The sequence below is a fragment of the Vigna umbellata genome, chromosome 5 (genome assembly GCF_029865625.1).
Source record: "Vigna umbellata cultivar VRB3 chromosome 5, Vumbellata_1.0, whole genome shotgun sequence".
In the NCBI taxonomy this organism is placed as follows: Eukaryota; Viridiplantae; Streptophyta; class Magnoliopsida; order Fabales; family Fabaceae; genus Vigna; species Vigna umbellata.
Genome location: NC_142169.1, coordinates 29145482 through 29173401, shown reverse-complemented (window position 1 = coordinate 29173401; position 27920 = coordinate 29145482). Strand labels below are relative to the sequence as shown.

At 32.3% G+C, this 27920-nt stretch overlaps 2 protein-coding genes across 2 annotated transcripts; one reads left to right on the top strand and one right to left on the bottom strand.

Moving 5' to 3' along the window:
* Positions 1–945: 945 nt before the first annotated feature.
* Positions 946–14191, top strand: SBE2.1 (starch branching enzyme 2.1). The gene is made up of 22 exons (XM_088114963.1): positions 946–1192; positions 2415–2569; positions 3296–3525; positions 3884–3982; positions 4731–4773; positions 5640–5699; positions 5953–6033; positions 6524–6640; positions 7020–7103; positions 8685–8806; positions 9023–9142; positions 9311–9440; positions 9552–9662; positions 10378–10506; positions 10742–10845; positions 10969–11113; positions 11423–11570; positions 11684–11784; positions 12759–12836; positions 13016–13171; positions 13299–13373; positions 13520–14191. The coding sequence occupies exons 1-22, from the start codon at positions 1072–1074 to the stop codon at positions 13685–13687; spliced, it is 2577 nt and encodes an 858-aa protein (XP_087971089.1). The 5' UTR covers positions 946–1071; the 3' UTR covers positions 13688–14191.
* Positions 14192–15438: 1247 nt separating this feature from the next.
* GRF3 (growth-regulating factor 3) lies at positions 15439–18761 on the bottom strand. The gene is made up of 4 exons (XM_047320886.2): positions 18350–18761; positions 17955–18134; positions 17023–17335; positions 15439–16119 (listed from the first exon to the last, which is right to left on the bottom strand). Exons 1-4 carry the CDS (start codon positions 18552–18554, stop codon positions 15675–15677), a joined length of 1143 nt encoding a protein of 380 aa, XP_047176842.2. The 5' UTR covers positions 18555–18761; the 3' UTR covers positions 15439–15674.
* Positions 18762–27920: the final 9159 nt, after the last annotated feature.

The window sequence follows — 27920 nt, the reverse complement described above, 5'->3', positions numbered from 1 at the left end:
TAACTGACAGTATTTAAGCTGCCAATAAAATAAACAATAAGATAAAGCGTCAAATATCATAGCAGAATGAGCAGACTATTGCATATTTTAGCCTTGCTGCATCTCAGACAGGAAGGGACTACCGAACAAGATAACCATTATTATATTTTCGAAGAAGAAACTGTGATCATCACGAGATACTTTCCAATTCCTAATAATTCAGGTTTTTGTCTCTTATCCTTTGTTGTTGTACTATATCTATTAGTTGATTCAGAAGTCACCTGTCGTATTATAATACATACATAAATAACAGATGATCTCCAGAATCTAACTTAAAATTTATTTTAATTACGGGGCTCACTCCACGAGAACCCTTAAAATAATTTGAGGAATTTACAGACTGCCATTTCTTAGTAATAATATTTGATTTCCTAATAATTTTGGTATAAGTATTTATGATATATTATCTAAGATGCACTTTTGGAACATTTTTTTTGTTAGGAGTAGTGAAAAGTATTTAATTTTATGATTTGAAAAAGGGGACGCAAGGCAAGGCATATACTTGCCACAAAGCAAAAGATCCTTTAACATTTCATTCATGAAACTTTTCCCTTTTCCTAAACTATAGAAAGGAGGACAACATACAAGAGAAAAGAGAAAAACAAAAAGGAAAATATCTGTGAAGCGCGTCCATAGCCAAGCATTTCATATCCAAGTGCTATTCGTTTGGCGAAGACGATGGACGATCAGAATTCAAGAGCAGTGGGCCCCATAAGTTTCATTACCATGCTGTTTGGACTGTAAACAAGCACACGTAGCAGCATCACTCGCAGTCTTGTTGTCACCTCCACGCAGATAGCGCCACCCTTCACCGTACAATTTCATTTTCTTTATTATTTGTTTAAATAAATTTCAGAATTTAACTCATACATTATTACTATATATAATATCACTCCTTCTCAGAGTGTCACGCTTCTCTCGACACCTCGAACTCAGCACACTCTCACTTTTGGATCTGTTCTTCTGCTTCTGAGAGAACATTCACTTCTTCTCTCCTAAATATCAAAGACTAAACCCTAAGTGCAGGCAAAGATGGTTTACACCATCTCGGGAATTCGATTTCCGGTTGTTCCTTCGCTGCACGTCTCCAGCCTCCGTGACGATCGCAGGGCAGCGTCTCTTCCTGTTTTTCTCAGAAAGAACAACTTCTCTCGTAATAAACCTTCCTCATTTTAGCCTTATGCTTTTACGATTCCGTTACATTCCTCTCTTGTGGAGTTATGTGAGTAGTACTTGCTAATTCTGGATTTCACTGTTTCTTATTATTTCTTTTTGTTGTTATCTTCTTCATCATTATGGTTGTTCTTATAACTAATGATAATAATAGTAATAATATATTTATCATTGTTGTTTGCTTTCTTGAATGTTAAAACACATGCAAAGGCGGAAACTTGTTTGTTTGGTTTTGATTTCGTGTTAGAAGCGAGTGTTAACCTGGTGAAGCTGAAACGACAGATTCTGCTGATACTCTTTACTTCGTGGTTAGACTTGGATAACGTGTTCAATCTCGGGGCATTTTTAGATTAAAGATGTTAGTGTGTAGCTCTGTTTTCTGACCTCTGTTCTCTGACCGTGGATGCATGTGTTAGTAACTGAGATAATCGAGTTTTTTACGACTTTTATGACTATTACTCTATTGGGAGAATTTTAAGGTATATGTGCGTTTTCACGATTCGTTGGTCGTATGTTGATAAAGGAAAGAATATAAACTTTGGTTGTCTTAAATTGTAAATCAAAATCATAATTTGTGTGCTTGCATGTGAAATTTCAACTGTTATTGTAATAATTGTATCCATTAGACTCTGCATTCTTTGAATTCTATAATATGAGAAGCCACTGTGGGTTGGTATAACTGATAAACCGAACATTTGAAAGTATGCATGGCATTTTAGTAACTACAGAAAGAAATATTAGCTATTGTAATAAGGTCGGGCTTTTAGATTCACTCTAGACAAAATATGTTTCCTTGGGTTGCAATTTGGGTGAAAGTATTTCAACTTTTGCAAAATTTAGAGTTGAATCCCGTTACTAAACTCTTTGTTTTCAGAATATGAATTGAATGATTGAAGCAACTGTATAAGGTTTGATGGTGAAAGAGAAATGATCTGTAATTTGAATGGCTATGATTGGGCAAACCGTATGCAGCGCAAAATTGGCTTCATTTGATTTGTGAAACTGATTTAATGTTGATATGTGATTTTTTAAATTACTGATATATCATAGTGATACCAATAAAAATAGGAAAGGGAAATAATGTTGTACATCTATTTTACTTTGGATGAACACAAAGTTCAATCTAGTTTGTGCATGGCACTGATAAATCTACAATATTGGATTTAAAACATCTCAGTGATATAATTTGTGGGTACTTTCAGGGAAAATCCTTGCCGTAAAATCTTCTCATGATTCTGATTCCCCGTCTTCTGCAATTGCTGAATCTGATAAGGTTCTTATTCCTCAAGATCAAGATAACTCTGCATCCTTGACAGAGCAACTTGAAACTCCTGTTATAACCTCAGAGGATGCACATGTACTTTTCTCTTACTCCATATCAAATATGTTTATATAATTATTTTTGTGTTTTGTTGTCACATGCCATTCTTTGTATTTGGATTGTGGTTTTCTTTCCAAATGCATCTGGAGAATGTATGAAAACTTTGTGCATTTTTGGTTGCAAAACCAGTGCTTTTTTAGGTAAGTTTCTGCCATATGGTTCATAGCTGATTGTAATTATGAGCAAGAAAGAATATGAGGGATGGAGGGAAAAAAGATATAAAAACTCTACTAATGTGAATGAAAAAGAAAGGAAAATGCTATTGTACAAATGTTGTTTTTCGGGTCATCATTGCTGATTAGTATGTGCAGTGTGCTTATGATCTTTAGACTGTAGCTAAAACTGCTCTTAGAAGATTTCTGAGATGTGAAGTCTATTTTAGGAGTCTTATTGTCTCAGATTAGACAAATACATGTTCGACCTCATTTGAAACCCTAACCATAGTGCATTAGGAAATTCTATCAGCGTGACTTCAAATCTTCTAATGAACATATTTTATCATGCTTTTGTCCCAAATCATGCAAAACACCACTTATATTGTGGTGTGGATTTTATCTTATTCAATGTGACTTAAGACCTATTTGATGATTTTTTTAGATGTAGTCCTCTAGATTGTCCATTTATTTTAACTCAACCAAGTTTTCATATGGATCTTCAGCCTTCAACCAAGTCTTTGCTGAATATATGTTTTAATTTTTTCAGAATTTAGAGGATTTAACAATGGAAGATGAGGATAAATACAGCATTAGTGAAGCAGATACCAGTTACAGACAGATTGAAGGTGGGCTAGGTTCGGTGGTATCTGTTGGCAAGAAAGTAAAGATACCAAGTGATGAAGCTAAACCTAAGACCATTCCCCGACCTGGTGCTGGACAGAAAATATATGAGATTGATCCATCTTTGCTAGCCCACCGTGAGCATCTTGATTTCCGGTAAGTTAACCCCAATGAGCATCTTTTGCATCAAACAATGTGAGTACAATAGGGGGAGTCTCTAAGTAGACTGTTACAAAGTTCTCTCTACTATAACTGCCTATCAAATCTTAATGGGTTGTCAGCTTTCAGCTGTACAATTGTCAGTTGACAACAATTGTTCAAAACTGAAACCAACAAATTACAATACTAGGCATCAATGTTCAATTTTATGCTTGTATAGGTTGTTTATCAACAAAGTTCCGTAGATTACCCTCTGGTTTTCAAAACTCTAACATCTCTTCTTTAACACTTTTTTACCTACTGTGCTGTAACTAAATTGACGTGGTTGTTTTAAATGTTGTTTCAAAATTCACAGTTTCCGACAATACAAAAGATTGCACGATGAAATTAACAAGTATGAAGGTGGTCTGGATACATTTTCTCGTGGCTATGAAAAATTTGGCTTCATACGCAGGTACATACACATAACATTGTTTGATAAATTATTGATGTCATTATTGAGATGATAAATAGATACATCAATCCAATATATCTATTGCTGATCAATAAACAATATAGACTAGATTGAATACCCTAAGAGGACTTGTATAATTGATTAATGCTACAAATCGAAGAACCTTGAATTGAAGTCATCTGGCAAGTGGCAGCTAGAGTTGTTAAAACCTTAATAGGCAATCCAACTAATAATAAATATTAGTAACTGGAAATTGTAAGAGGCCAACATCTGGGAAGGGGCTAGATTGAAATGGCAAACAAGAATTGCATGGTGAGGATCATACTTAAGATCTTCAAAACAGAGATTGTGGCGGTGAGAGGAGAGAGAAAGTAATAGACTCAGTGAATCACACCTTTAGTGTGAAATTTCTTACACTAAGTAATGGTGGTTTTTTTTGCTAAGCAAAAAAGGACACTTATATACTTAAATAAGTCATTCAAGGTAAACCAAGACCTGATACAGTATTAAGTCAATGATATTACAATAAACCGACACACAATGTCCTTACCATACAGACCTCCCACCACAGCCAACAAATCATAGAAATACACTACTGAATTACACCCAGACTAAGTAATGATTGTCGTAGTACAGATCTTAATGGTGCAACAATAAATGTACATAAAAAGGGAAATTATGCCCATATTTCTACACCCTAACTAGTTGATCAATGTGGTCCTTAATGACTATAAGCTTTTATTTGCAGTGCAACAGGTGTTACTTACAGAGAGTGGGCACCTGGAGCTAAGGTATGTTTCTAGTCAATTATTGGTATTAGCAGTGCTTCTTGTTTTTTTGGTTGAAATTATTTTGCAGTGTCATTCATTGTTTATATGATTATTTCTGTAATTATGTAATGACTGTGGTATTCGTATCTGTATTAGTATGAAAGTTAAAAAAATAAAAGAAAGATATAAATACTCCTAGAGGCATCTATAGTGTTTGATCTGATGTGTACGATTACTATTTTGGAGCACGTTTGCCTCTTTGGTAGAGTCTCTTTGAAGTTAAATTTTAATATATCTCTGCTTAATTATGCATTTGGTAAGAGTGTTATAGTAGTTCTTCATTGCACTCGATCACACGTATTGCATTGACTGTTAGCCTACTTGAATATGTAAGAATTAAGAAAAAAACATGTTCATATATGTTAGAGTTAATTTAGGACTTGTTGGACTTCTCTATATTGCTTGATTGAATTATGCTCTGAGACTTTCTCGTTCATAATGTGGTTAAATTTGAACAGAATCTACTTGTGGTAACTGATTGTCAGTGTAATGATAAGCACTAGCTACCTGAAGGTGAAAATGCAGTTATTTGGTTAAATTGGAAAGACCTAATTAATAATCTACCATTAATTTATGATTTAAGCAGCTTCTGACTCTTTCCATTCTAAATGATTCTGTATTTTCTTATTAAGTTTGGAGAAAATCCATTTTGGATCAATGTTATCAAATGGTGGTGCCAGCATGGTTGTTTTGTCCGTCATTGCCATCTGACATCTGCTAACAATTGGATGTTGTATGTGTAGTGTGTCTCTACTTGAAGACACAATATATAGCTGTCTTTTAATTTCCTCTCCAAAACATTATGGATGGTATTGATTGCTTTTCAGTCAGCAGCATTAATTGGAGACTTCAACAATTGGAATTCAAATGCTGATGTAATGACTCGGGTATGTTATCTTTCATTGGTCTTCAAAGTTCATACATGTGAACTTTAATGTACTTTTTTTTTTATTTCATTAATAAGCCCTTATGTGTAAATAAGAAGTTGAACGTCTTGCGGTCTCAACTTTGTATTCTTTCCTCTGTTTGACCTAGAATCTAACCTTCTTTCCCCCTGGTTGTAGATAGTGTTATTTGAACTTAGTTGACAATTGTATTTGCTATTAGCAACCTTTAAATGTTGTAATTTTTACTTTACAGAATGAGTTTGGTGTTTGGGAGATTTTTTTGCCAAACAATGTGGATGGTTCACCACCAATTCCTCATGGTTCTCGGGTCAAGGTAAATTTTTTCCTAAACAATTTGATGGATCTAGATAGTCTTCATTTGATTGTCTTTATTTTTATTTCTTTATCTAATAAATAACTTATATTTTAGTTGTTTGAGTATTCATATAGGCAGGGAATTTTATATCATAACTAATGAGTATTTTTTCAAATGTATGTTCTGGTTCCTCATATTTGGTGCTTAAACAATTTTTCAATTAGTGCTTTTCTTTTTAAGAAGAATTACACTCTGAAAGGAGATAAAATTTGTCAGAAGTATGAAGAAGAATGCTCTTGGTTTTATCACAACTCACTAACAAGTGACATGGGATGTCTAAAAAGTTCTCCTCTATAATTTTCAAACTTGCAGATTCTTTTTTTGCTAGAGAACCTTTTTACTTGGATAATCATACATGTAAACAATTTCTAGATGTCTTGAATTAAGTCTCTTAGTATTCTCTCTGTGAAGTGTGAGAGCTAGCTAAATATCTCAATCATATTTGTAGATCCGCATGGATACTCCCTCTGGAGTCAAGGACTCGATTCCTGCTTGGATCAAGTTTTCTGTACAGGCTCCTGGTGAAATTCCATATAGCGGAATATACTATGATCCCCCAGAAGAGGTAAGCTTCTAGATATCTTACATGTTAGTTTACACTTAGACAGAAATGACAAATCTAGATATTTCTTTTCCCTTACATTTGTTATGAGTTAGGATTGTATCTTTAGCTTGAATTGATCTACCACAACGATGTCGGCAGTTTTGTAGTATTTTTAAGTCATTGCAATTTTTTCTTACATTAGGAGGAATGATGTAAGTAATTTCTCTTTTTAATTATTAAAAAATATAAATAGAGAATAGGTGGCAAAATGCAGGATAATGTTGAAGATAGTTTAGTTAGTATATCAAATAAAAATATTTGTTGATAACAATAATTTCAGTTATGTTTAATTCTTTTACCATGCACTTCTGCATTAAGTTTTTCTTTTTAATATTTACAGGAAAAATATGTATTCAAACATCCACAGCCAAAGAGACCAAAATCACTTAGAATATACGAGTCACATGTTGGAATGAGTAGTCCGGTAAGATCATGTTTTTCTTTTTTTTTTTGTATGTAAATCAGTAAGTCATCTATTTCCTTTTCCTATATGTATTGTCTTTTTTTGAAAGTCAATTATCTATAACAACTTAAATTTGTCATTTTTTAATCATGATTGACCAAAGATCATATGACATAACTCACTTTCCCAACATGTTTGATAGCAGCCTCCCTCTTCCTCCTAGCATATTACTAATTCTGTTTTTTGTTTATTTTTCATGTCTACTTCTGAAAAGACAAGTGGTTACCATTAGAGGCTTGTCAAGTGCATCCTATTAATGACTGGGTATTGGATTGTGATTATGCAAAAGAAACCAAATAGGATTGCACTATCAAGTAGATACCACCCAAAACTAAATTTGCTATTGTTAGAAGTTTAGGAAATGGGAGGGAATTTTCTTAGCAACTGACAACAGGGTTAGCTAAATCCCTGATTTATTTCCATCTTATCTATTCCCTTATAATTTCTCTACAATATTTACTTGAACAGATCTGCATAGTAGCTGATTTACTTGCTGTTTTATTTCGTGTATTGACATATTTGAACAGGTTAGACTAGTCACATACTAACCAAAAGTTTCCTTGTATAACTATAGGCTAAGCTTTTTGGTAGTGTTAAAGTTCTTATTTCATGATTTCCTCTATGATGGCTCATTTTCTTGACCTAATTAGACAAGACCAACCTTGTCAAAAGGGAGGTGAGACATTACAAATCTACCAACTGGGGTCAACTTTTCAAGTAAGGGGACATGTTCAAATAGGCAAACAAATCACTGTTTAAAAGTAGGACAGGATCTCTATTTGGTTGGTCCTCAAGCAAATTTAGGCACTTACCATCCAGGACCTCATCCTAAAACACATCCACATTTATGGTGTTTTTCAGCTCTCCCAACCAAGAAAGGTAATAGGAAAAACTGGGATTGAATTTCAGAACTTCAACCTTATGATCATGGTTGAATTTCAACCGGTTGGTGTTGCAAGGAGCTAAAATAAAGTGAATATTAGTTAGAAACTGTTAGAGAAGATAATTTGTTGGTTAGAGGGTTTGAAGAAGGGTGAAAGAATTCATTCAGAGATTTGGAAGATTTGTAACAAAGGAAGGACCATTTGAGATTAAAACTGTTCAATGATCTGTTTTGTTTTTATCAATTTCTTATATTTCTTTCCAGAGTTCACAATAGTAGATGTCGACTAGGCTTACATAAAGACATTCACAAGATCCCTCTCTAATTTGATTATCATACTTCAAACAAAATATAACCTATCTAGAAATGTCAAAACTGCAAATGGTTATTTGTGTCCTAATTCTTTTAATGTTTGTCAATATGAAATTATCTTATTATTCACAGAAGTAGCATTAGTAACTGCTATGTTTATCATAAAAGCTAAGCTCAATGAATTAGTGGTTATGTGCAACAACATTTCAAATCTTGTAAAAGAAAACTTAGTTCTTTACTGAACATTTTTAGGATTAGAGATAAATCTGTAAAGTTCAAGAAAAGTGTCTATTTGGAGTTTCAGTTTTTTTTCTACCATCAACAATATTGTGAACCATGTGGTGCAGGAGCCAATGATCAACACATATGCCAATTTTAGAGATGATGTACTACCTCGCATTAAAAAGCTTGGCTATAATGCTGTCCAGATTATGGCCATTCAAGAACATTCTTATTATGCCAGCTTTGGGTAACTTTTCAGTTTTCTTTCTTATTATGCCAGCTTTTTGCAACTCTTCTGTTGTCATTTTTCCTTTGCTCCCAAATTGTTGATTGTCCCAATGAGATTCATAATATAACAACCAGCCGGCAGTTTTTGTGTGCTATATTTCTGGTTTCTCAATAAGTTAGTGTTTTTCTTAGTTTTGATGGTTTGATTGTACTAATAGTGTTGTGCATGGTGCAGGTACCATGTCACAAATTTCTTTGCACCTAGCAGCCGATTTGGAACTCCAGAGGAACTTAAATCTCTAATAGACAAAGCCCACGAACTAGGTCTGCTTGTTCTGATGGATATTGTACACAGGTAAAGACTATTCCTCATACATATTATTCTTTTCCTTATTTTGTTGATATCTCTATTTCTTTCCTTTTAACCTTATTCTCAATTTTCATTACATCAATGATACTATTTTTAAGGTTTTATTCCTACAACCTTAGATCTGATTGTGAAAATAATATATTGTGAATGTAGCCATTCATCAAATAATACTTTGGATGGCCTAAACATGTTTGATGGAACTGATAGTCATTACTTCCATCCTGGGTCACGAGGTTATCATTGGATGTGGGATTCTCGCCTTTTCAATTATGGAAGCTGGGAAGTAAGTGCTGGCTCCACAGAATTCACTGGCTTAGTTATGATAATATTTTCATCATGATTCTTCTCTACCTTTTGGAGAATAGTAAGTGACTGACTTTAATTCTTATTTTAGGTACTAAGGTATCTACTTTCAAATGCAAGATGGTGGCTGGATGAATACAAGTTTGACGGATTTCGATTTGATGGTGTTACATCAATGATGTACACTCATCATGGGTTGCAGGTACACTCTAATTGGATTTTGTGTTTGGCCTTTAAGTTTCTTGGTATTTTAAGATTAGTTTTGCTACTTTTGTTATTGGTTAAGTGTTCAAGGATTATTATTAGAATGCCAATTGAATTAGAAAAGGGAGAAATTATCAATACCATTAGATTTTTATCAGAAAGTTGCATATGATTGGACAGATTTATTGCTTTGGTGAGCTTGTTTGTTTTCTTATTCTTACTCTGGATATTTGAATTTGTCAAATATTCTGAAAATGGAATTAAGCCAAACTTATAAAATTAGGAAAAACAGTTCCAGGTTATTTTTGTTTGTGTGACAAGCCCATTCCTTGCATCCTTGGTGGCCTTGCAAGGTCTGGTTTTAGACGCAAACAATGCAAAAGCCATGTAACTTGTACAATTTGATGGATGCACGAGAAGTGTTGTATCATGAGAATGAATATGACCTGCTTAACTGAAATGGTTTGATTGTACAGTTAGATAATGATGTAGATCTTCACCTATCATCTACTCCCACTAAAAACATTGAACTTTGAATTGAGAAGTCTCCTTTGGTGTTAGCAATTTCAACAAAGTTGATTTTTACCATTTTAACAACTAATGAAATATATTCTACCCGTGGTTAGACTTTGAAGCAGAGGATTCTGTTTCACTTAGATATTCTTTCTCAATCATTTTTTTCTTTTTCTTTTGTATTATTGATCTTGCTGTAGGTAGCATTCACTGGAAATTACAGTGAGTACTTTGGTATGGCAACTGATGTTGATGCTGTGGTTTACCTGATGCTGGCTAATGATCTCATTCATGGCCTCTTCCCCGAGGCTGTTACCATTGGTGAAGATGTATGTTATCCTCTTGAAAGTTTTAAATAAATGTACAACTTCAACATTTTATTCAAACTGCTTTTAGGAGTTGAGTAGTTGTCAACTCTTGAACTTGATTTGACTTTCATTGGTCAAGTATAAATGGTTGTGTAACTGTTGTAAAGAAAAAAGACAGTATGATGATTGAACTCGAACCCTCTATATGACTCAATGAAATTGGCAGTTGACAATTCAAATTTTATTCCATTTCCAGGTGAGTGGAATGCCAACATTCTGCCTTCCTACACAAGATGGTGGGGTTGGTTTTGATTATCGCCTGCAAATGGCCATTGCAGACAAGTGGATTGAGATTCTCAAGTAACCTTTACTTTTGAGCACAGATACAGCATATTGTGTTATAAACCCATTTGGATGAGCTTCATTGTATCTTAGTGTGAAAAGAAATCCATGTTTGATTTCAGTGCTGTCCTTTGTGTGTAGGAAGCAAGATGAGGACTGGAAAATGGGTGATATTGTCCACACACTAACAAACAGAAGATGGCTGGAAAAATGTGTAGCTTATGCTGAGAGTCATGATCAGGCCTTGGTTGGTGACAAGACAATTGCATTTTGGTTGATGGACAAGGTGTTTGTTTCTTCTATATATTGTTTCTCACCTATTTGAAACTGCATGATGAATTGAAGTGCTTATTTACATTACTTGACTATTATAAATCTTATGGAAATTTCTCGTATGCATTTGCAATCAGCTTCTGATGTTGAGTATCAGTTTAGAGATATAACATGGCCCAACTCTCTGGCTGTTTCTTGAATTCTTTTGGTTCTTTGCTTCTGTTGAATCATTTAAGGACACTTGTTTCTGCTGTATAAAGTGTATGAATGCAGTTTGCAACTGAACATTTATATTTTACTAATATTATGTTGCCTTCTTCAGGATATGTATGACTTCATGGCGTTAGACAGGCCATCTACACCTCGTATAGATCGTGGTATTGCATTACACAAAATGATTAGGCTTATTACCATGGGACTTGGTGGTGAAGGGTATTTGAATTTTATGGGGAATGAGTTTGGCCATCCTGGTAAGCATATTTGATTACCAAAACATTATTCTGTAGAGATTCAATAATTACATGACTAGTTGGATTTGAAGTTTTCAAATTAAGTTTTTCTCACTCGTTATTGCTCTGTTCAGAGTGGATTGATTTTCCAAGGGGTGAACAACAACTTCCTAATGGCTCAGTAATTCCAGGGAACAACTATAGTTATGATAAATGCAGGCGAAGATTTGACTTGGTAAGTTCTTGGACCTGTGCAATTACTAATTTATATTACCACTATTTAGTATTTATTTATTATAAGATTTCAGTTAGATGAGCACTGCGTTGATGCAAAATGTGTTCATCATATTATTGATGAATTATAAACTATACTGATCTTTTTCTATACATGTTTGAATATTAGAGGAATGAGTACCATGCAACTTTTTCTTTCTTCATCCCTATTCTTTCTTTTAGGCTTAATGTATTTTTTACAGGACAATTTTTGTTCAAATATTCTGAGTTCCAAGTATTTTATTTGTTGGTGGCAGTTAGATTAAGTTATGTAATGATTCGTATTTTTCATTAGCTTTTTGTCTTCCCATCTTGTCATCTTGGTTGATTAGTCTTTATTTTATTTGTTTTGCTTTTATTGTCTTCATGAGTATAAGCAGTGGTTATGGAAAAGTTGTTCTCTTTCTGCATCTTTGCTATTGTTGATTGTTTGCATCTTTGCTATTGTAGATTGTTTCCGTCTTTTTACAAACTGTTATCGAACAGTATGGATCCCTCTTCATCGAAATGTAGACCATGTTTCTTTCTTCCTGAAAATCACCAAACTGATTTAGTGACAGTTACTGAATATAATATATTTGAACCTTTGAAATACATGGAGTAATGGAGGAACTAATATGAATTGGCTGTGATGTGAACATCTCTAACATTGCATGCTACGAAAATCAAATGAAGTTGTTAACAGTTAAACACATGGACATGGAGTAAGAAAATGAAACTAGTTTCCTGAAATATCCAATAAAGATTATGATGAATCATTGCCTGATAGAATCTTAGTTTTGTAGGCAAAACATCAAAATATATGTTTTGTTTTGTTTTCTATCATGCATTACCTTGACATCAAACAAAACTTCCATATACTTATTAACGGAATAGAGAAGAAAAAATAATTCATTGTTCAAAAGTTACAAAATTAATCTTGTATTGCTTAATCAGGGAGATGCGGATTATTTAAGATATCAAGGAATGCAAGAATTTGATCGAGCCATGCAGCTTTTAGAAGAAAAGTTTGGTGTAAGCATTCGTATCTTTATGTCTCTTATTTCCTAGTCAATGAATTATCCTAATGAAATCTTTTACGGCAATTGCTCATCATTAGAGATAACAAACATAAGTTTGTAGTACCTCATAATCATAATAACAATAATATACTTAACCTATGTTCGTTAACTGTACTTAATTTTTTGTCTCAGTTCATGACTGCTGAACACCAATATATTTCACGGAAAAATGAAGGTGACAAAGTTATAATCTTTGAAAGGGGAAACCTCGTCTTTGTCTTCAATTTTCATTGGCATAACAGCTATTCAGATTACAGAGTTGGCTGCTCAACCCCTGGGAAATATAAGGTATGACATCTGCATGTAGTGGATACTATCATACATAGTTTATGACCAACATTAATTTTATTTTCTCCTTTTCTTTTCCGATGTTAGAGAATTTGTTTCATAATGGATTATGTTTTCCTTTGTCCAGATTGTTTTGGATTCAGATGATGCCTTGTTTGGTGGCTTCAATAGGCTCAACCACTCTGCTGAGTACTTCACTAATGTATGAGACTTCTCTAAACTTGTGTCTGAGACTTCTCTAGTTGTGTTGTGTCTAGTTTGTATTTTCCTATGCTTGTTCTTTCACACTCTTGCAGACCTGATTTTAGTGTTTTGACTATCCCGGTAAATTTTCTTGTGATTTTACAGGAAGGATGGTATGATGACCGACCTCGATCCTTTCTTGTCTATGCACCTTCTAGAACAGCAGCAGTTTATGCCCTTGCAGACGACGACGATGATCTTGAACCAGCCCTTTCAGATGAAGCTGAACCAGCCCTTGCAGATGAAGCTGAACCAGAGCCAGTTGATCCTTGATAAGAAGATTCTGGGACAAATGTTACAAGTACACGATGGCAGCAGTAAATCCCCAGTGAAACTAGCCAACCAATATCTGGTTGTTTAACCGACACTGAAACACCAAAGAAGCATATTTGAAGTGGAATAAGTGGGAGCGCTAGTTAATCTTTAGTGAGGCAGGACACTGACTCGAAATCTTGTACATGTGCCTTGCTAGGTAATAATTGCATATCACACCCATCTTTCTGTTTTTTCTTTTTAGGATTCAATGTCAGTCACCTGAGTCTCAAATGTCAATCTCCATAGTGTATACTCTCCTAAGAGTTAGAGGCTTCAAAGGGACTTTTATAGTGGAAAATTTTGCAGGAGGCTGACTTTTGCTTTGGGGTCTTTTTTCGGTAGCTGTCTCCTTTATATTTAAAAGTTGAGTTGTAGCAATTCCTATCCGTGTAATAAAGACATCATAAGTGGTGGAAAAAAGAAAATAAAATAATTACCTTACTTTAAGAAGGGTTGGTTGGACATTCAATTCCTTTCAACTTCTATTTTTTAAAATTAGAATAGTTTATATTCACGACCAACAGCAAATCATTTCCGGTCTAATGTTCCAGAAGGAAATATCAATGGCCAATGGGTTCAGTGCTTAGACTTTCCATCCCAAGAGTTCAGGCTTCTGCATCCATGTGCAAAATTTTTATGGATTTCAGTAATTTTAAGCAAATTGTAAGTCCGCATCGTCATTTAAATCATGATTTCTGTTTTTTTATTTTATATTTATAAAGTTGTATTTTTGATGATGACTTTGGTTTCCTTTTTTGTTTTAAATAGAAATTGTGATTAAGAAAACTTTATTTTCTAAAAACAAAAGTTTTTACTTAATATCATTTTAATTTTTTCTAGGGAAGTCTCCTGATTTCAACTTATCTTTGGTTCCTGATATATGTAATGGTTTTTTTTTATATTGAACGAGTCTTCCACATATTTAGTAATTATAGTTATAAGAATTAAATTTAATAATTATAGTTGCGTTTTCCTATATTTTAAAAATAAGATTTAAGTATTTATTTTCTTAAGTGGTTAAGTCTTTTTAAATGATAAATTTTAAATACAACTTTTGTAACTTAAACTAAATTAGGTTTTTGTTCATCAAAACATAAAATAAAAGTGGAAAATTAATTATAATAAATAGATAAAATAAAGTTAGAAGTTATTTAATACAGCTAAAGTGTGTTATGACTTAGAATATTCATTATTTTTCTAAAATATACAAATTAATTATTAATACATAGATAAAAATTATTTAATTAATAATTGCAATTCCACAAGATGAAAAATCATTTCACCGTTTAAGATAAAAGACTGAATAAAGTAATTAAATTCCTATAACTGTTTTTAGTGAACTAAAGGACAAAATAATTAGTTCATTAAATTAAAGGTGAAACAAAGAACTAAGGTTAAACAAATGACAAAAATACAATTGCAGTTGCTGATATAATTCCTTTTGGAGTCAGCTTCCTAAGATCCCAAGTGTTATTTTTGGTTTCTTTTCCTCCCATCACTAAAAGGAGAACGACTTGGTCAAACAGTTTTGGTCAAACATTTTAGGGGTATCGGAGCAAGTAAAGCTGTTCTCATTGTTTCAAATTTTGAGCATAAGAAGCAAATAATAATATAAGTTGCTTTCACTGTATTTGAATCATCTTACTTACATGAGCTTCAATTTTTTCTGTTTATTACTTAGTGGGAAATTTAGGAGCTGAAATAGTTTTTGTGTAGACAAAGGCATATGAAGATGAATCGAGTGTTATATGCAATCCAGTGTGAGTTATTATAGGAAAGGTGACGCAACCAGGAACCGACCATATCCTTTCATTTCACACAAAGAAAGAAAAGCACTCCATAGGAAGGATACCAACATATAACACCTTTGTCCAATAATGCTCCAAAATTGAAACTTAATCCAAAAGAAAAGCAGAAAACTAATTGGGCTAGGAAGAAAGTAACTTCAGGTGGTAACGAAGCTGGTCTCAGATCCAGAAGCAGGAGGCAAGTGATGCAAAACGCTAGTAGGAGATGAAGTTGAAGTAGATGATCTGAGTGCCTCAGCAAGTGGCCCACCCATTGAAGCCACTTGACTACCTCCGGCCCATCCTCCGGCCCAATTCAACTGCAGTTGGTCCGACTGGAGATTGACATTCTCATTTGTTGGGCCAGTGGACAATTTCAAAGAGACATCTGAGGAAGCATTTCCGGGCATAGAAATAGAAAGACATGTGGAAGAGTTTATCCGGGCAGGGGCAGCATTGTTTTCAACGTTGTCAGAGTGTTGCATTGATCTTGGCCAATCATCGAAAAAATGCCTCAGCATATGCCCACCTGCTCTGCCATCCCCACCCACATTATCTTCATTTTCAAACAAGCTCTTGTCTTCATTCTTGGTCCCAGAAGAGCTACATGTGGCCCAGTAACAAGACAGCAAAAATATCAACTTGAGCCTTTCTATCAAAACGGTCACAAAATTATAAATTGTGGTCGTCCAACACAGCTACACAAACATTACTAAATTTAGTTTAGAAAAGAACGGTTGGGGATTATTTCTGCCAAATCTAAACTAGTGTCTTTGGCATGCACTTAATGAATTATAACATCTTTTGTCCTTTCACTCTTTTAAAAAGCCAAATTAGATGCATACCAGTTAAGGAACAAAATCGAAAACTAGTGTTCTGTTTCCTTCATTATTTTCAATAAAAAGTTGGTTAGTTATTTATTACCCTAATCATTGAGTTTTAGAGACACCCGTTTTCAAGACAGTAATAGAAACAAAATGTATGACCTTTTTTCCTTTGTTTCCTGATGTGTTTTACATTGGAGATACATTAAATAGCATATAGATCCCACTTGGCATCTTGTTCTAATAACCTGCTTTATTTCCCAAGTACGAGACATTGTGGCCATACCCTCACTGGGGTCCCTATCCGAGTTAGGCAGTAGTACAATAAGTCACAAGCATATATCTCCTTCCTTAGATTACTTGTTCAAATCCGAATGCATCAAATTCAAACTTACTTTTTCAACGTCAATGAATTCATCTCAGAAACGACACTGACAGAAAAGGAAATAAAATAAACCACACAAGTAAAGTGTACCCCACCATATTTCAGATCAAAAGCTCACATACAACTAACCTTTTTCCAAAACAAACCTCACTCGCTAGTTGCCTTTTATTATTACACACTCATATCATAATTATTAAGTCCAAACTAAAATCTTAACACAACCCTTAGGCTGTCATCTTGTTAACAAACCACATACATAAACAAAGACATACCAAGCCATTAAGGAATTAAGATTACCGTTCACTAAGATGAAGAAGATCAAAAGGGGATTTCAGAGAAGCAGTAGCTAGCGGAGGTGAAGAAATGGAAGATGAAGCACCTAGTCCTAGAGTTCCACCACCACCACCACTACCACCGCAATTAGCACTACTTGGTGTGGGTAGTTCCACAGGCTTTCTTGAACGGTTTCTTCCACGATGCATGTGGCGCTCACAGTACTTTTGTCCAGCCACCACGTCCCTCGAGCACCGCCACTTTTTCCCGTCAGTTCTCCGGCACCGCCCTGGCTCTGGATCCATCGCTCCTCTACCCCAATACCCAGATTGCAGCACTGATCCAACAAACAAAACATGTTCACACAACTCTTCCCTTCACTTTTAAACCAATAGTTAACACTGACGATGATGCAATAAGTTATAACATAAAAAAAACCTTATTCCGCTCATAAGATAACCATACAGATTAGGTGATGTCATTGGCCTTTGTCTCAAGTGATCCACATTCTATACATTTAAAGATTTTGAAATTTACTGTTGGGCTTATCAGTGTCATTGTATTTTAGGTCTTGGATGTGTTTTGAACAGGTTCCTAGTTATAGCTTTTGGTTGTCTTACATCATTCTTTACTTCCTATTGGGTTTCCAAGGTCGCTGTAACACAACCATCTTCCTTATTCCACACGAGAGGTCGGCTATGAAACCACCACCGATGCAACAAGTATGTCTTGTCCAAAATGTAAACTATTTTTTCCTTTAATCAAGTAAATCAATGTCTTGGGGGAAGTTGATTTAAAAACAAACTAAAAAGAAGGTCTTTGGGGAAGTTGAATGGTCACAAAGCACGAGAAAAATGTCGTAATGTATTGGAGAACGGTGTATGACAGTAGAGAATATAAAAAGAGAGAGGTAATAAAGATGGGGGAGAGAGAGAGAGAGAGAGAGAGAGACTTACAAGCAGGTTGGTAATGTTGGAGAGGGTGATGGAGGAAATAGTGAGGGGAATGAAGAAGGCTTTTCTTGATTGGTTGAAGGAGTTCAGGAGGAACAGCAGCACCAGCTAACATGTACCTGAAGATCAAAGCCTGCAACTCAAGTTCCTGCCACTGAGACAAGCTGAAGTAGCTCCCCATCCCTGAACAGGTGTAATAAAGAGGAGACCACCCCAGAAAGGGAAAAAAAAGAGAGAAAACGTAAGAGCCAAAGAAGGGGGGAGTGGGGTGAAGAAAAGAAAGGTGGGTAAGGTTGTAGTGGAAGAAGCAAATGTGAAAAGTAAGCAGCAACTAATGCCTGAAGCTAATCAAACTTTCTTTCTGCCAAAAGGAAGAAAAGAGATAATAAAAATCTTACTGGGAAATCTGTTAGTAGCTGGTAATGTTGAATCTGACAGGGTGCTGACTTTGCTGTTGGGTTCAGGTACAAACAAAGGGAGTGCAGAGGCAGATGATTGTGTTTGTGGCTGTTGATGGGATTCAGGGAGAAGTTTTGGCATCTTTGTAGAATGTTGTTCCTCTGACTCATGCTGGTTTCTCCATTGCTTCAGATGCAAGTCCATGGAGAGAGAGATAAAGAAAGAACCCACCACTATTAATTCTGGCTTAATATTAGCGTGTGACCACTATGTGGCTAATTAACTTCGTTAGGTGTGATGGATGTGTAAAGACCAAGTTTTTAAAAAAGCTTTTGCAGTGTCCTCTCCTGCTTCCTTTATATCTTTGGCAGATATACCTGTGTGTGAGAGAGAGAGAGAGATAGAGAGAGAGAGAAGGCTCTCTCTGACAACAAGCCTGCAAAGTTTGTTTTGAAGACAGTGGGGAAGGGTTAGAGCACTTGAGAAAAAGACAGTGAGACAAGACAGTTGAGAGGAAAAAGAAGAGCTGAAAATAATAAAATAATGGATATGTAGAGAGATGAAAGAAAGAACCTGCGGTTTTTGTCTTTCTGCTTTGCTTTGGAAATACCACTCGAGGGAAGAAGCAGTAGCAGCATAGCATAGGGCTTGGCTTGTAAGTGGAAAAACAAGCTTTTTACTATATTTTATTATCATCACCTACTTGGACTCTATAACAGTAGAGTGGCATACAATCATACTATATTCATCTGCTTTATGCATTTTTTATGAGTTGGTTTTGGACCAATGCGGTGTTTGAACCATTGCAAAGAGAGAAGAGAGAGAGAGAGAGATAAACACACACTTCAATGAAGACTGACATAGGGAGGTTTGATCCGACAGTGCAGTTCTATTGCAGCTGCATGAGATGATGAGTTTTCGTTATTCACTTTTTCTTGAGCCTCTGAAGGAACTCACCATAACCACTAAACATCAAGGTTTATTGTAAACTCGGCATATTTAGGAACTAACATCTCGATTTACGTCTAATCACATAGGTCTTTGCATGTAGCATCTCGAGGGATTTTCACTTCTAATCTAATCTCTTTCTCTCTTTTCTATCATGCCCTACATCACATTTTATATAAAAACTGCTTTTTTTAAGTTATCAGTTCTTAGTTTTATTTAAAAACTGTTGTCGTGTTTTACGAGTAAATTTAAGATCTAATTTTACTATTAATTAAAGTACGGAAAAAGAATATTGCATTACCAACATTTGGTTTTAACAATATTATTAAAATATAAGTGTTTGTTAAAGTAACAAAAACAAGGATGCTTCAGTTGTTAGAAATTTAAGCAAGGATGCTTCAGTTCAAATGTATATTTATTAACTCGTCTTTTTGGCATTTATTTCAATTCTTAAACATTAAAAAAATAATGATGATATATTTAATGATATACATTAGTTTCTTTTACACATCCAAAAATGTTTTTATTGCTGTGGAAATTCAGGAGATTAATTGGTTGCATGTAGGTATTTGATTTTTCTCTGACATATTTATGAATATTAGAATGTTAAATTTGTACTCAGAGAAAGACAAGGTTCCAGATTTGCAAGGAGGAGTTCGCTTATACTCAAATAATTAATGATGTTGGAAATTATGTCCAAATTATATTCAACAAAAAAAACTGTGAACAAATGTACCACTGGACATTTCTTTTTATTTCTTATCTTCACGCATAATTTCAAAGTATAATAATGTACATTTCGTTTTATTTTGTTTTGAAATTACTAAAATTCATGAAGACATTTTTTCCATTACATCCGCTGATATATTTTTTTTTTTTAAACATGTTGAAAGTGTTTAATTAGACTTAAAGTTCACTTCTTAACACTTAACATAGTATTAGAATCATTTTACAGTCCATCTTAACGATATTTATTATTTGTTTGACACATTACTCCACTCGTTATCGGACAGTTATCAGACCATCTATTAATATATAATTTCATGTTCGATATGTATATACCTCAGTGTGAGGGAGTGTGTTGAAAATTCTACCTTGACTTGAGATAAGGTCAATTTATAACATATAAGTAGGTGCAAACCTCACTTTACAAACCGATTTTGTCGATTGAGTTAAGCTTAAAGTTTACTTCTTAACATAACAATAGTTTCATATTTAATTAGAAAATTAGAATACACAAAGTCATTTCCTTTTTAAATTTATTTACTTAGTGAATTAAAATGTAAATTACATTATTTGAATTAAAGAAATTCAATATAACTAAAATAAAATGAATTTTACATTACGAGAGAAGTACCAACATGATAATCTGTAATGCATTCTTTCTAATATATTCTTTTCATTATAGACCTTTTAAATCCTCTGATTTTCTGTCACAGTTGAAATACTTTTTCTGTCTCAGTTCATTTGTTACCTTGGAATAAGAAAATATTAATTGCTTTTTCTTAATAGTATATTTAGTTATTAATATTGTAGTTTACAATATATTAGTTAGTTCTTATTTGCACTATCTGTGTTTAACTACTGCTGTAATAAGTAAGACTATTTTAATAAAAAAAAAATACAGTTTTATTCGCAAGAATTAGTAATAGAATAATAGATTTTTGAAAGTAAATATAGTTATTATTTATAACAAATAAAAAATACAACTATATGCTCAAAATCATCAATGCTAACATAAAAATGCATAGTCCTAGTTATTGGGAGTGTGAATCTAAGTCTCACAATGGACAAAAATGAGAAAGTAGAGCAGTATATAAAGGTGAAAGACACATTAGCTCATTATCTTAAGGTTTTGGATAAATAGTGGTGTCGATCCCTTATATAGTTGGCTCAAATGTTATTGATTTTTATGTAACTCACAAAAAACGTCATCCTCAATAAACCCAACACTAGTAAGAATAAGGAACTTGGTTTACTTCTCATTAAACTGAATACATAACGAATCATTATTTTTATGCATGTAAAATTAAAGGTTAGAATAACATAATATGTAATGAAGAAAATCAATTATTATAAAAGTGCAATAATGATATTTTAACTCTTTAAATAAATGGATGATTAACCGCAACACCTAAACATTTTTTTGATGATCAGAAATCAAAAATTGTTCGTGAAATAGTTTATTTGTAAGACCTTCTTTTAATTTCTCATCACTTTGATATTTTAATTTATATATAGTTTAAACTATAGGTGAAACCAAATCTTATTAATGGATTTCAATACCCAACAACATAAAAGATATTCAAATAAAAATAACATCCTAGATATAAATCATTTCTCTAATCAATCCCAAAATATATTTATATAATAAGTCGATTTCATATATATGCATAATTAGTTTCACTTATTCATTTTACTTTTAATTCAAATATAAAGCTTTCTAGAAATTCAATATCCAATGAAATTTATATGATTTATAACACATTATTTTTATATCTTGTGAAATATGAGAATATATGCATCAATAAACTTTTCTCTTTTACTTGTTTACCACCAAATAAACCTAATATATGTATCTATTCATTCATATTTATAATAGTTAATTTTGCATGCAAAGAAATTGAGAATTTAGAAAAAGCAATACTCATATCTTAAAGTGATGTTTATTTAGAATACATTTGTTTTGATGCATATGAAAACTAACTGCCACTCATTCTTGAAAGGTCTGTTTCACATTCTGCCACCTCGTTAGCATTTCCCTTATAACCGAAGCAAACATATAAATGAAGCAAGACAAAAAACACGTAGTGTTTCCCACCATTATTCACTCACGGACTCGGATGTAAAAAATCTGTGTACTTCAAATTTAATATCCCATACTATTTTTAAAAACTTCCATCGTTTTTATTTTAAAATACTAATTCATGTAATTCATCTTAATTGTTGTAATATCAAAATGTTAAGAATGATGGATTATATTGTCCATAATAAAACTAATTACACTGTTATGAATATATAAATCACCTCCGCAATTTTTTTTTACTATTATATAGATTGATGTGTGATGTCATTTAAATTGCTAATTCATGTATTTTAATCTTGTAATATCAAAATATTGATATAAACATTGTGACAACGATCGATTATATTGCCCATTAAACTAATTTATTATGTATGTATCATGATAAAATTACCTCCACCATTATTTTTCCTTTTTTACTTTTGTATAGGTTGATGTTTTATACTATTTACATATCAAGTATTCAAAATAACATGTACCAACGAATTAGAAAATGATAAAATATGAAAGATATAGTAATATTTAATTAATAAATTTTAAAATAAATTAAATATGACTTCTTATTTTTAAATTCATTATAAAATCTTTAGTATAAGAAAAAAATTCTTTGTAATTATAAAAGAAGTTTTGACCGTGTATTTTTTTAAAATCAGAGTTTTGAAGAGCTTGTGGAATAGAGCAAAATGAACTTAGATATTGATTTTAATAAGGAGAAGTTTTGATTATTTTCTTCTCCTCGAATGTTGGTTTAAAAAGGAATTACTGTTAATGTAGGAATGAATTTTTAGGTGCTTATTTGGATTGTTTGGAGTGATTTTTAAGTATTGTTAGATAAAACACACTTCAACCTAAACAATGGGAGTTGATATTACATATAATAAATTTAAATATTGATTTAATGAATATTCTACATGAAACTTGATGATACGAGAATCATAGCACTTCTATAATGGTACTGTTGGTTTGTATGGATGTTTTTGGTATGTATTTGTTAAAGCAATAGTGATTTTAAAACTTGAAAGTATAAATGAACAATAACACTTTGAAAAATGTTGTGTTCTCGTTATTGGGTTTACTTTTTAGTTGAATATCAACGATGTATTGTCATTAAAGTGATACTCAAATAGTGTGCTTTAATTGTACTAAGTGTCTTATGTCACTCAATTGATGTATTAGTCACTCAATTATATATAATAATTTAAAACAAAAATAAAAAACTAAGCGAAAGCTTGCAATGTTGCCTAAGAGTGAAACACTCATGAGAGGAAGATCTCTTAAACTTAAATAAGAAACCAAAGTTATGTAATGATTTTGCATTTGTATATTGGTATTTTGAATGAATACCATTTAATACATGAGCAATCCCTTAAGATTTGATATGAGTTCTTGAGTCAACTAATGTAAAAGCTATTTCGAACCATTGTCTACAAATTGATTTTGTGATTTGTTTAAGGACTAACATAGATCTAAAGTAGGATGTAGTGATAAGTTCCTAAACTAAGTGAATTTTGAGATAATTTTAGTTCTTATCTTATTTTTATTTTGTTTAAAGCTTACTTAATTCATTCTTATTTAGCTTATTTTTGCAGCTTTAAGCATCGAAAGAGAGTTTAGGTAGAAAATTAGAGAAATTGGATTATAATCATGCAATTCTAGACAAATTGTGATTAATGAGGTGGTAGAAACGGTGTTGAGCGTCACAAAGACAATTAAGAAAACTCTGATGAGGAGGAAACCTTAAGCACCCACCTTTGGAAAGATCTAGAATGAAACATTTGCGACTAAGCGCCAAAGTTGGAATTGGGCATCGCCATGAACAGTTTATTAATGCGGACCTCATGTCTCATTTTAGGCATTGAGTGGAGGATTAGATATGTAGTAGTAGAGTAGAATACAATGTTGGGGGATCAAGAGATATACTTTCATTGTAAATATTATGTTTAGATGTTGTTGAATTTGCATTGCAATATTTTATTAATAGGTGAATTCTCTCGTGTCGAGGTTGAATGGAATCAATTACAATTATTTACACTTATACTTCTTAGATATTTAATTATGCTTTCATTCAATCTATTTCTGAATTAGTTTGTGTTTGTTGTTGAATGAACCGGTCACTCGTCTTATTTCACTAGCATAGGATTGAGTGGAAATTGGTTCTAAGTTGTGATCTAACTAATTCTCGTCATGCTTCTAGATGTTAGGAATAGATATAAGACTTTAGTTGGTTATAGAGTCCCGATCTTATTGTAAGTGATTCATTCAAGCAGTTAGGTTGGGGTCATACTAAGTTTGATAATCTTAGGTTCTATGTGCCAAAATGAACATAAAGTTACATTTAAATAACACTTTGAGGATAATAAATGATTTGTATACATAGACAAGATTAGTAATGGTGCGGGTGAGATTAAATTCACTATAGACTTTATTTCACTCAATCTATATAATATATACTTCTATCAATATTTTTTAAATCCAAAAACTCAAAAACAAACTATCAATATACTTGTTGAATCCTTGTGGACACAGTAACACTCATTTGATTATACTATAACCGACATCGTGCACTAACCAATAGGTCACACAAACTGAATAAATACTTTAAAACTTGATAGTGTGTGATGCTTGAGATTTTGGGGCTTAAGTCATATGGATATAAAATCTCAACCCAAGTTTACCCTCATTAGTCACTTAAGTGATGTGATGTTAATAGCTTAAGCAATGACTTGCAACTTGAGAAAAATAGAGCCTAAGACGATTCACTGTCCTTTAGAAACATTCAAAAGGATGCTCAAGTGACATGACTTTGTCTCAAGCTAGATGTTAAGGTGGTGAACATGTATTGTGAATGTGTGAGACTACATGACATGCGACCTAGTGTTCAAAAGTCCCATGATTATGGAAGGGCTTTTTGGAACTTCTTGGATTTCTTATAATGAAGTTGATGTTTTTAAGTATTGACATTGACACTCATGTGATAAATGCTCAAGTGACAAGACCATCATTGGAGTCAGGAGAGTTTTACACGTGCATTGCTTTCATATTGCATTTCATTCAAGCGACAAGTATATTACTCAATTAGAATAAGTGTTGTTGTGTTTGTTATGATAAGGCCTCTTAAGAAATAATATATAAAAATGATGATAATATTATGTTATGTTGAACGTTTATGTATGTTTATGATATTATATAAAAGCTAAACCTAATTATATATGTTGTGATTGGATATTTATATAATTGATGATGACACTAGTACAAAAACAACGTATAACGTCACACGTTCAATGTCCAACCACTGAATAGGCAACGTTAAAAATGAGCGGTGACATTTTTGTAAATAAATACAATTATCAAACGTTGCTTGGAATTGTAATTCGACGTAAAAGATATAAAACATTGAATGCCCTTTAAATTTGACATCAAAAGGTTAGTGAATTCAATAAAAATTTGAGCAGGAGATTGAAAATTCATTCACTTTATCTTAATGCCTGATACCCTCTTTTCTTCTCAAACTTTTCTCGAACGAAATTTGACAAGCATCGCATGTAATATTTCTTTCATTTGATATAATGAATGTTAATTAACTACTTTATTTATGATTTTTGTTTGTTTTAACCGATTATTTTCATGCTCTTGTCCTTCATAGGCGCATTCTATTTTCTCTCTCACTAGTGATGAAACTTTATTCCGATGAACCTACATTTTGAAGGTTAGTTTTCGTTTTCGGTTTAAAGAACTTATGTGTTGAACTTGTTTGTTGTTGTTGTTGTTTGGTTAAACTTTTTTGTTGTTGTTTAATTGAACTTGTTTCTTGTTAGATATTATAATACTACAATAAAATAAATAATTAAAATAGCATTATTGAATAAAAAATATTTGTCTTCAGTTATATCAATTACATTTACTATAAATTAATTATTAGAATCTGTTAACTCTATTTTAATTTGAATAACCTCAAATTTTCCTCTCTGTTCTTTTCTTCTGAGTTATTAGACTTCTCATCTCCACCTCAATCTAAAGAAAGTATATATCACTCCTTTCTGCTTGACTTTTAACTTTTAATGTATTTTTTAAAAATCCTTATTAAAAAAATTTGAAACAGGTCTTATATGTTTTTTCTTGAGGTGATCCAAGCCAACAAAAGAATATATTAAAATTAGTGTATTTATTTTTTTAAGAAAATATTATGTGAGTATTGAAGCATTTTAATGTTTAATATTTTAAATCACAGTGAATTAGAAGAATAGAGTTTTATTTTAGCATCTGATATCAAATAATTATTGAAAATCTCATGGTCACTCTTTTGTGTTTATTTTTGTGAAACTTTGTTGAAAGAATTTGATTGAGTATACAGGAATCTAGAGAGGGTCCCTTGAACAGAGCAGTCACGGAACCTAATTTGTCGTTTTGTGAAAGTTGAATATGAATAAAAAGAATGTAATAAAAGAAAAAAAAAAGTAATAAGATTGATTCACATGTCTCAAAACTCAGACTGAAATATGTGACAGTAGATGAGAGTTCTGGCACATGGGTCCCATTTTCTATTAACTCTCTTTCTCTCTTTTTTAACATTTTTTTGTTGGATAAAGAGAGGCACGCCGGCACGCGAGCCTCACCATCAATCTCACGTGACTTCTTATATCGAGATCAGCTTCTTTTTTTCTTCTAATATCAATTATTTTTTATTTACTGCACCTTTTTTTTTTCTTTTCATATCTTCTCAGTTTATGCAATTTGTTACGGGTTAATGTAAGAATATTTGTTAATTTTTAATTTTTAAATTTTTTATTAGTTATAATTATTTTAATATTAAAATTTTAAAATTAATTAATAAAGTTAAAATGACAAAAAAAATTCAAATTAAAATAATTACATTTTATAGATAATTATAAAAATATCACTTTTTTACATAAATAGTGATAAATGAAAATATATTTTTAGAAATTATTCTATGTTAGCTTTAAATTATATAAAGAATAAAATAAAGTGAATAATAGTGGTTTTTTTAATATTACATAACATGTACTTCTAATATATTTAAAGAAGAATTCATAAAAATCTAAAAGAGAATGAATTAATAAATTTGATTTTATTTGATAGTAAAAGTGAATAGATTTATGCATAAAATTTATGAATTAAAATAAATAAAAATAAGTTTTAATAAATTAAATACAAAATTATTATTTTATCTTTAAAGTAAAAAATAATATTTTATTATTATTATATATTATTATTATAAATGTAATGTATAAGTCCATTGTAAATGTAAACTCGCACATTAATCATCCTCACTCATATACAACCAAAAAAAACTGAATACAGAAAAATAATAATAGTAAATTAATAATTTATCTTTTCAAATCTCCTCTAAAATAATGTGATGAAATGAATAACATATTTCCTAAATCAATTTTTTCCTCTCACATATTCATCAAACAAACAGAAAAAAAAAATCATATCCATTTATTCTAGTCAGTTCAAAGAAAAGATAAAGATAATTAACACACCCTTCAAAAAAAGAAAATGATACTTGAATAACCATTTTTGACAACATTTAGACACGCACACACGTATCAAAATCTGAGTGGTCCAGTTGGAAAAATTAAATGAAAATGGACCACTCAGATTTTGACACGTGTGCACGTGTCTAAATGTTATGAAAAATAGTTGTTCAAGTGTCATTTTTCTAAAAAAAAAATAGTACATACTAAATATGTGAGAGGGTCGTACTTTGGCATTATTCGTCATCATCTTCTGCAGTGATATTATAATGATATGATGATTCCTGCACATTGTTTGAAGAAAAATAAATAATAATAACA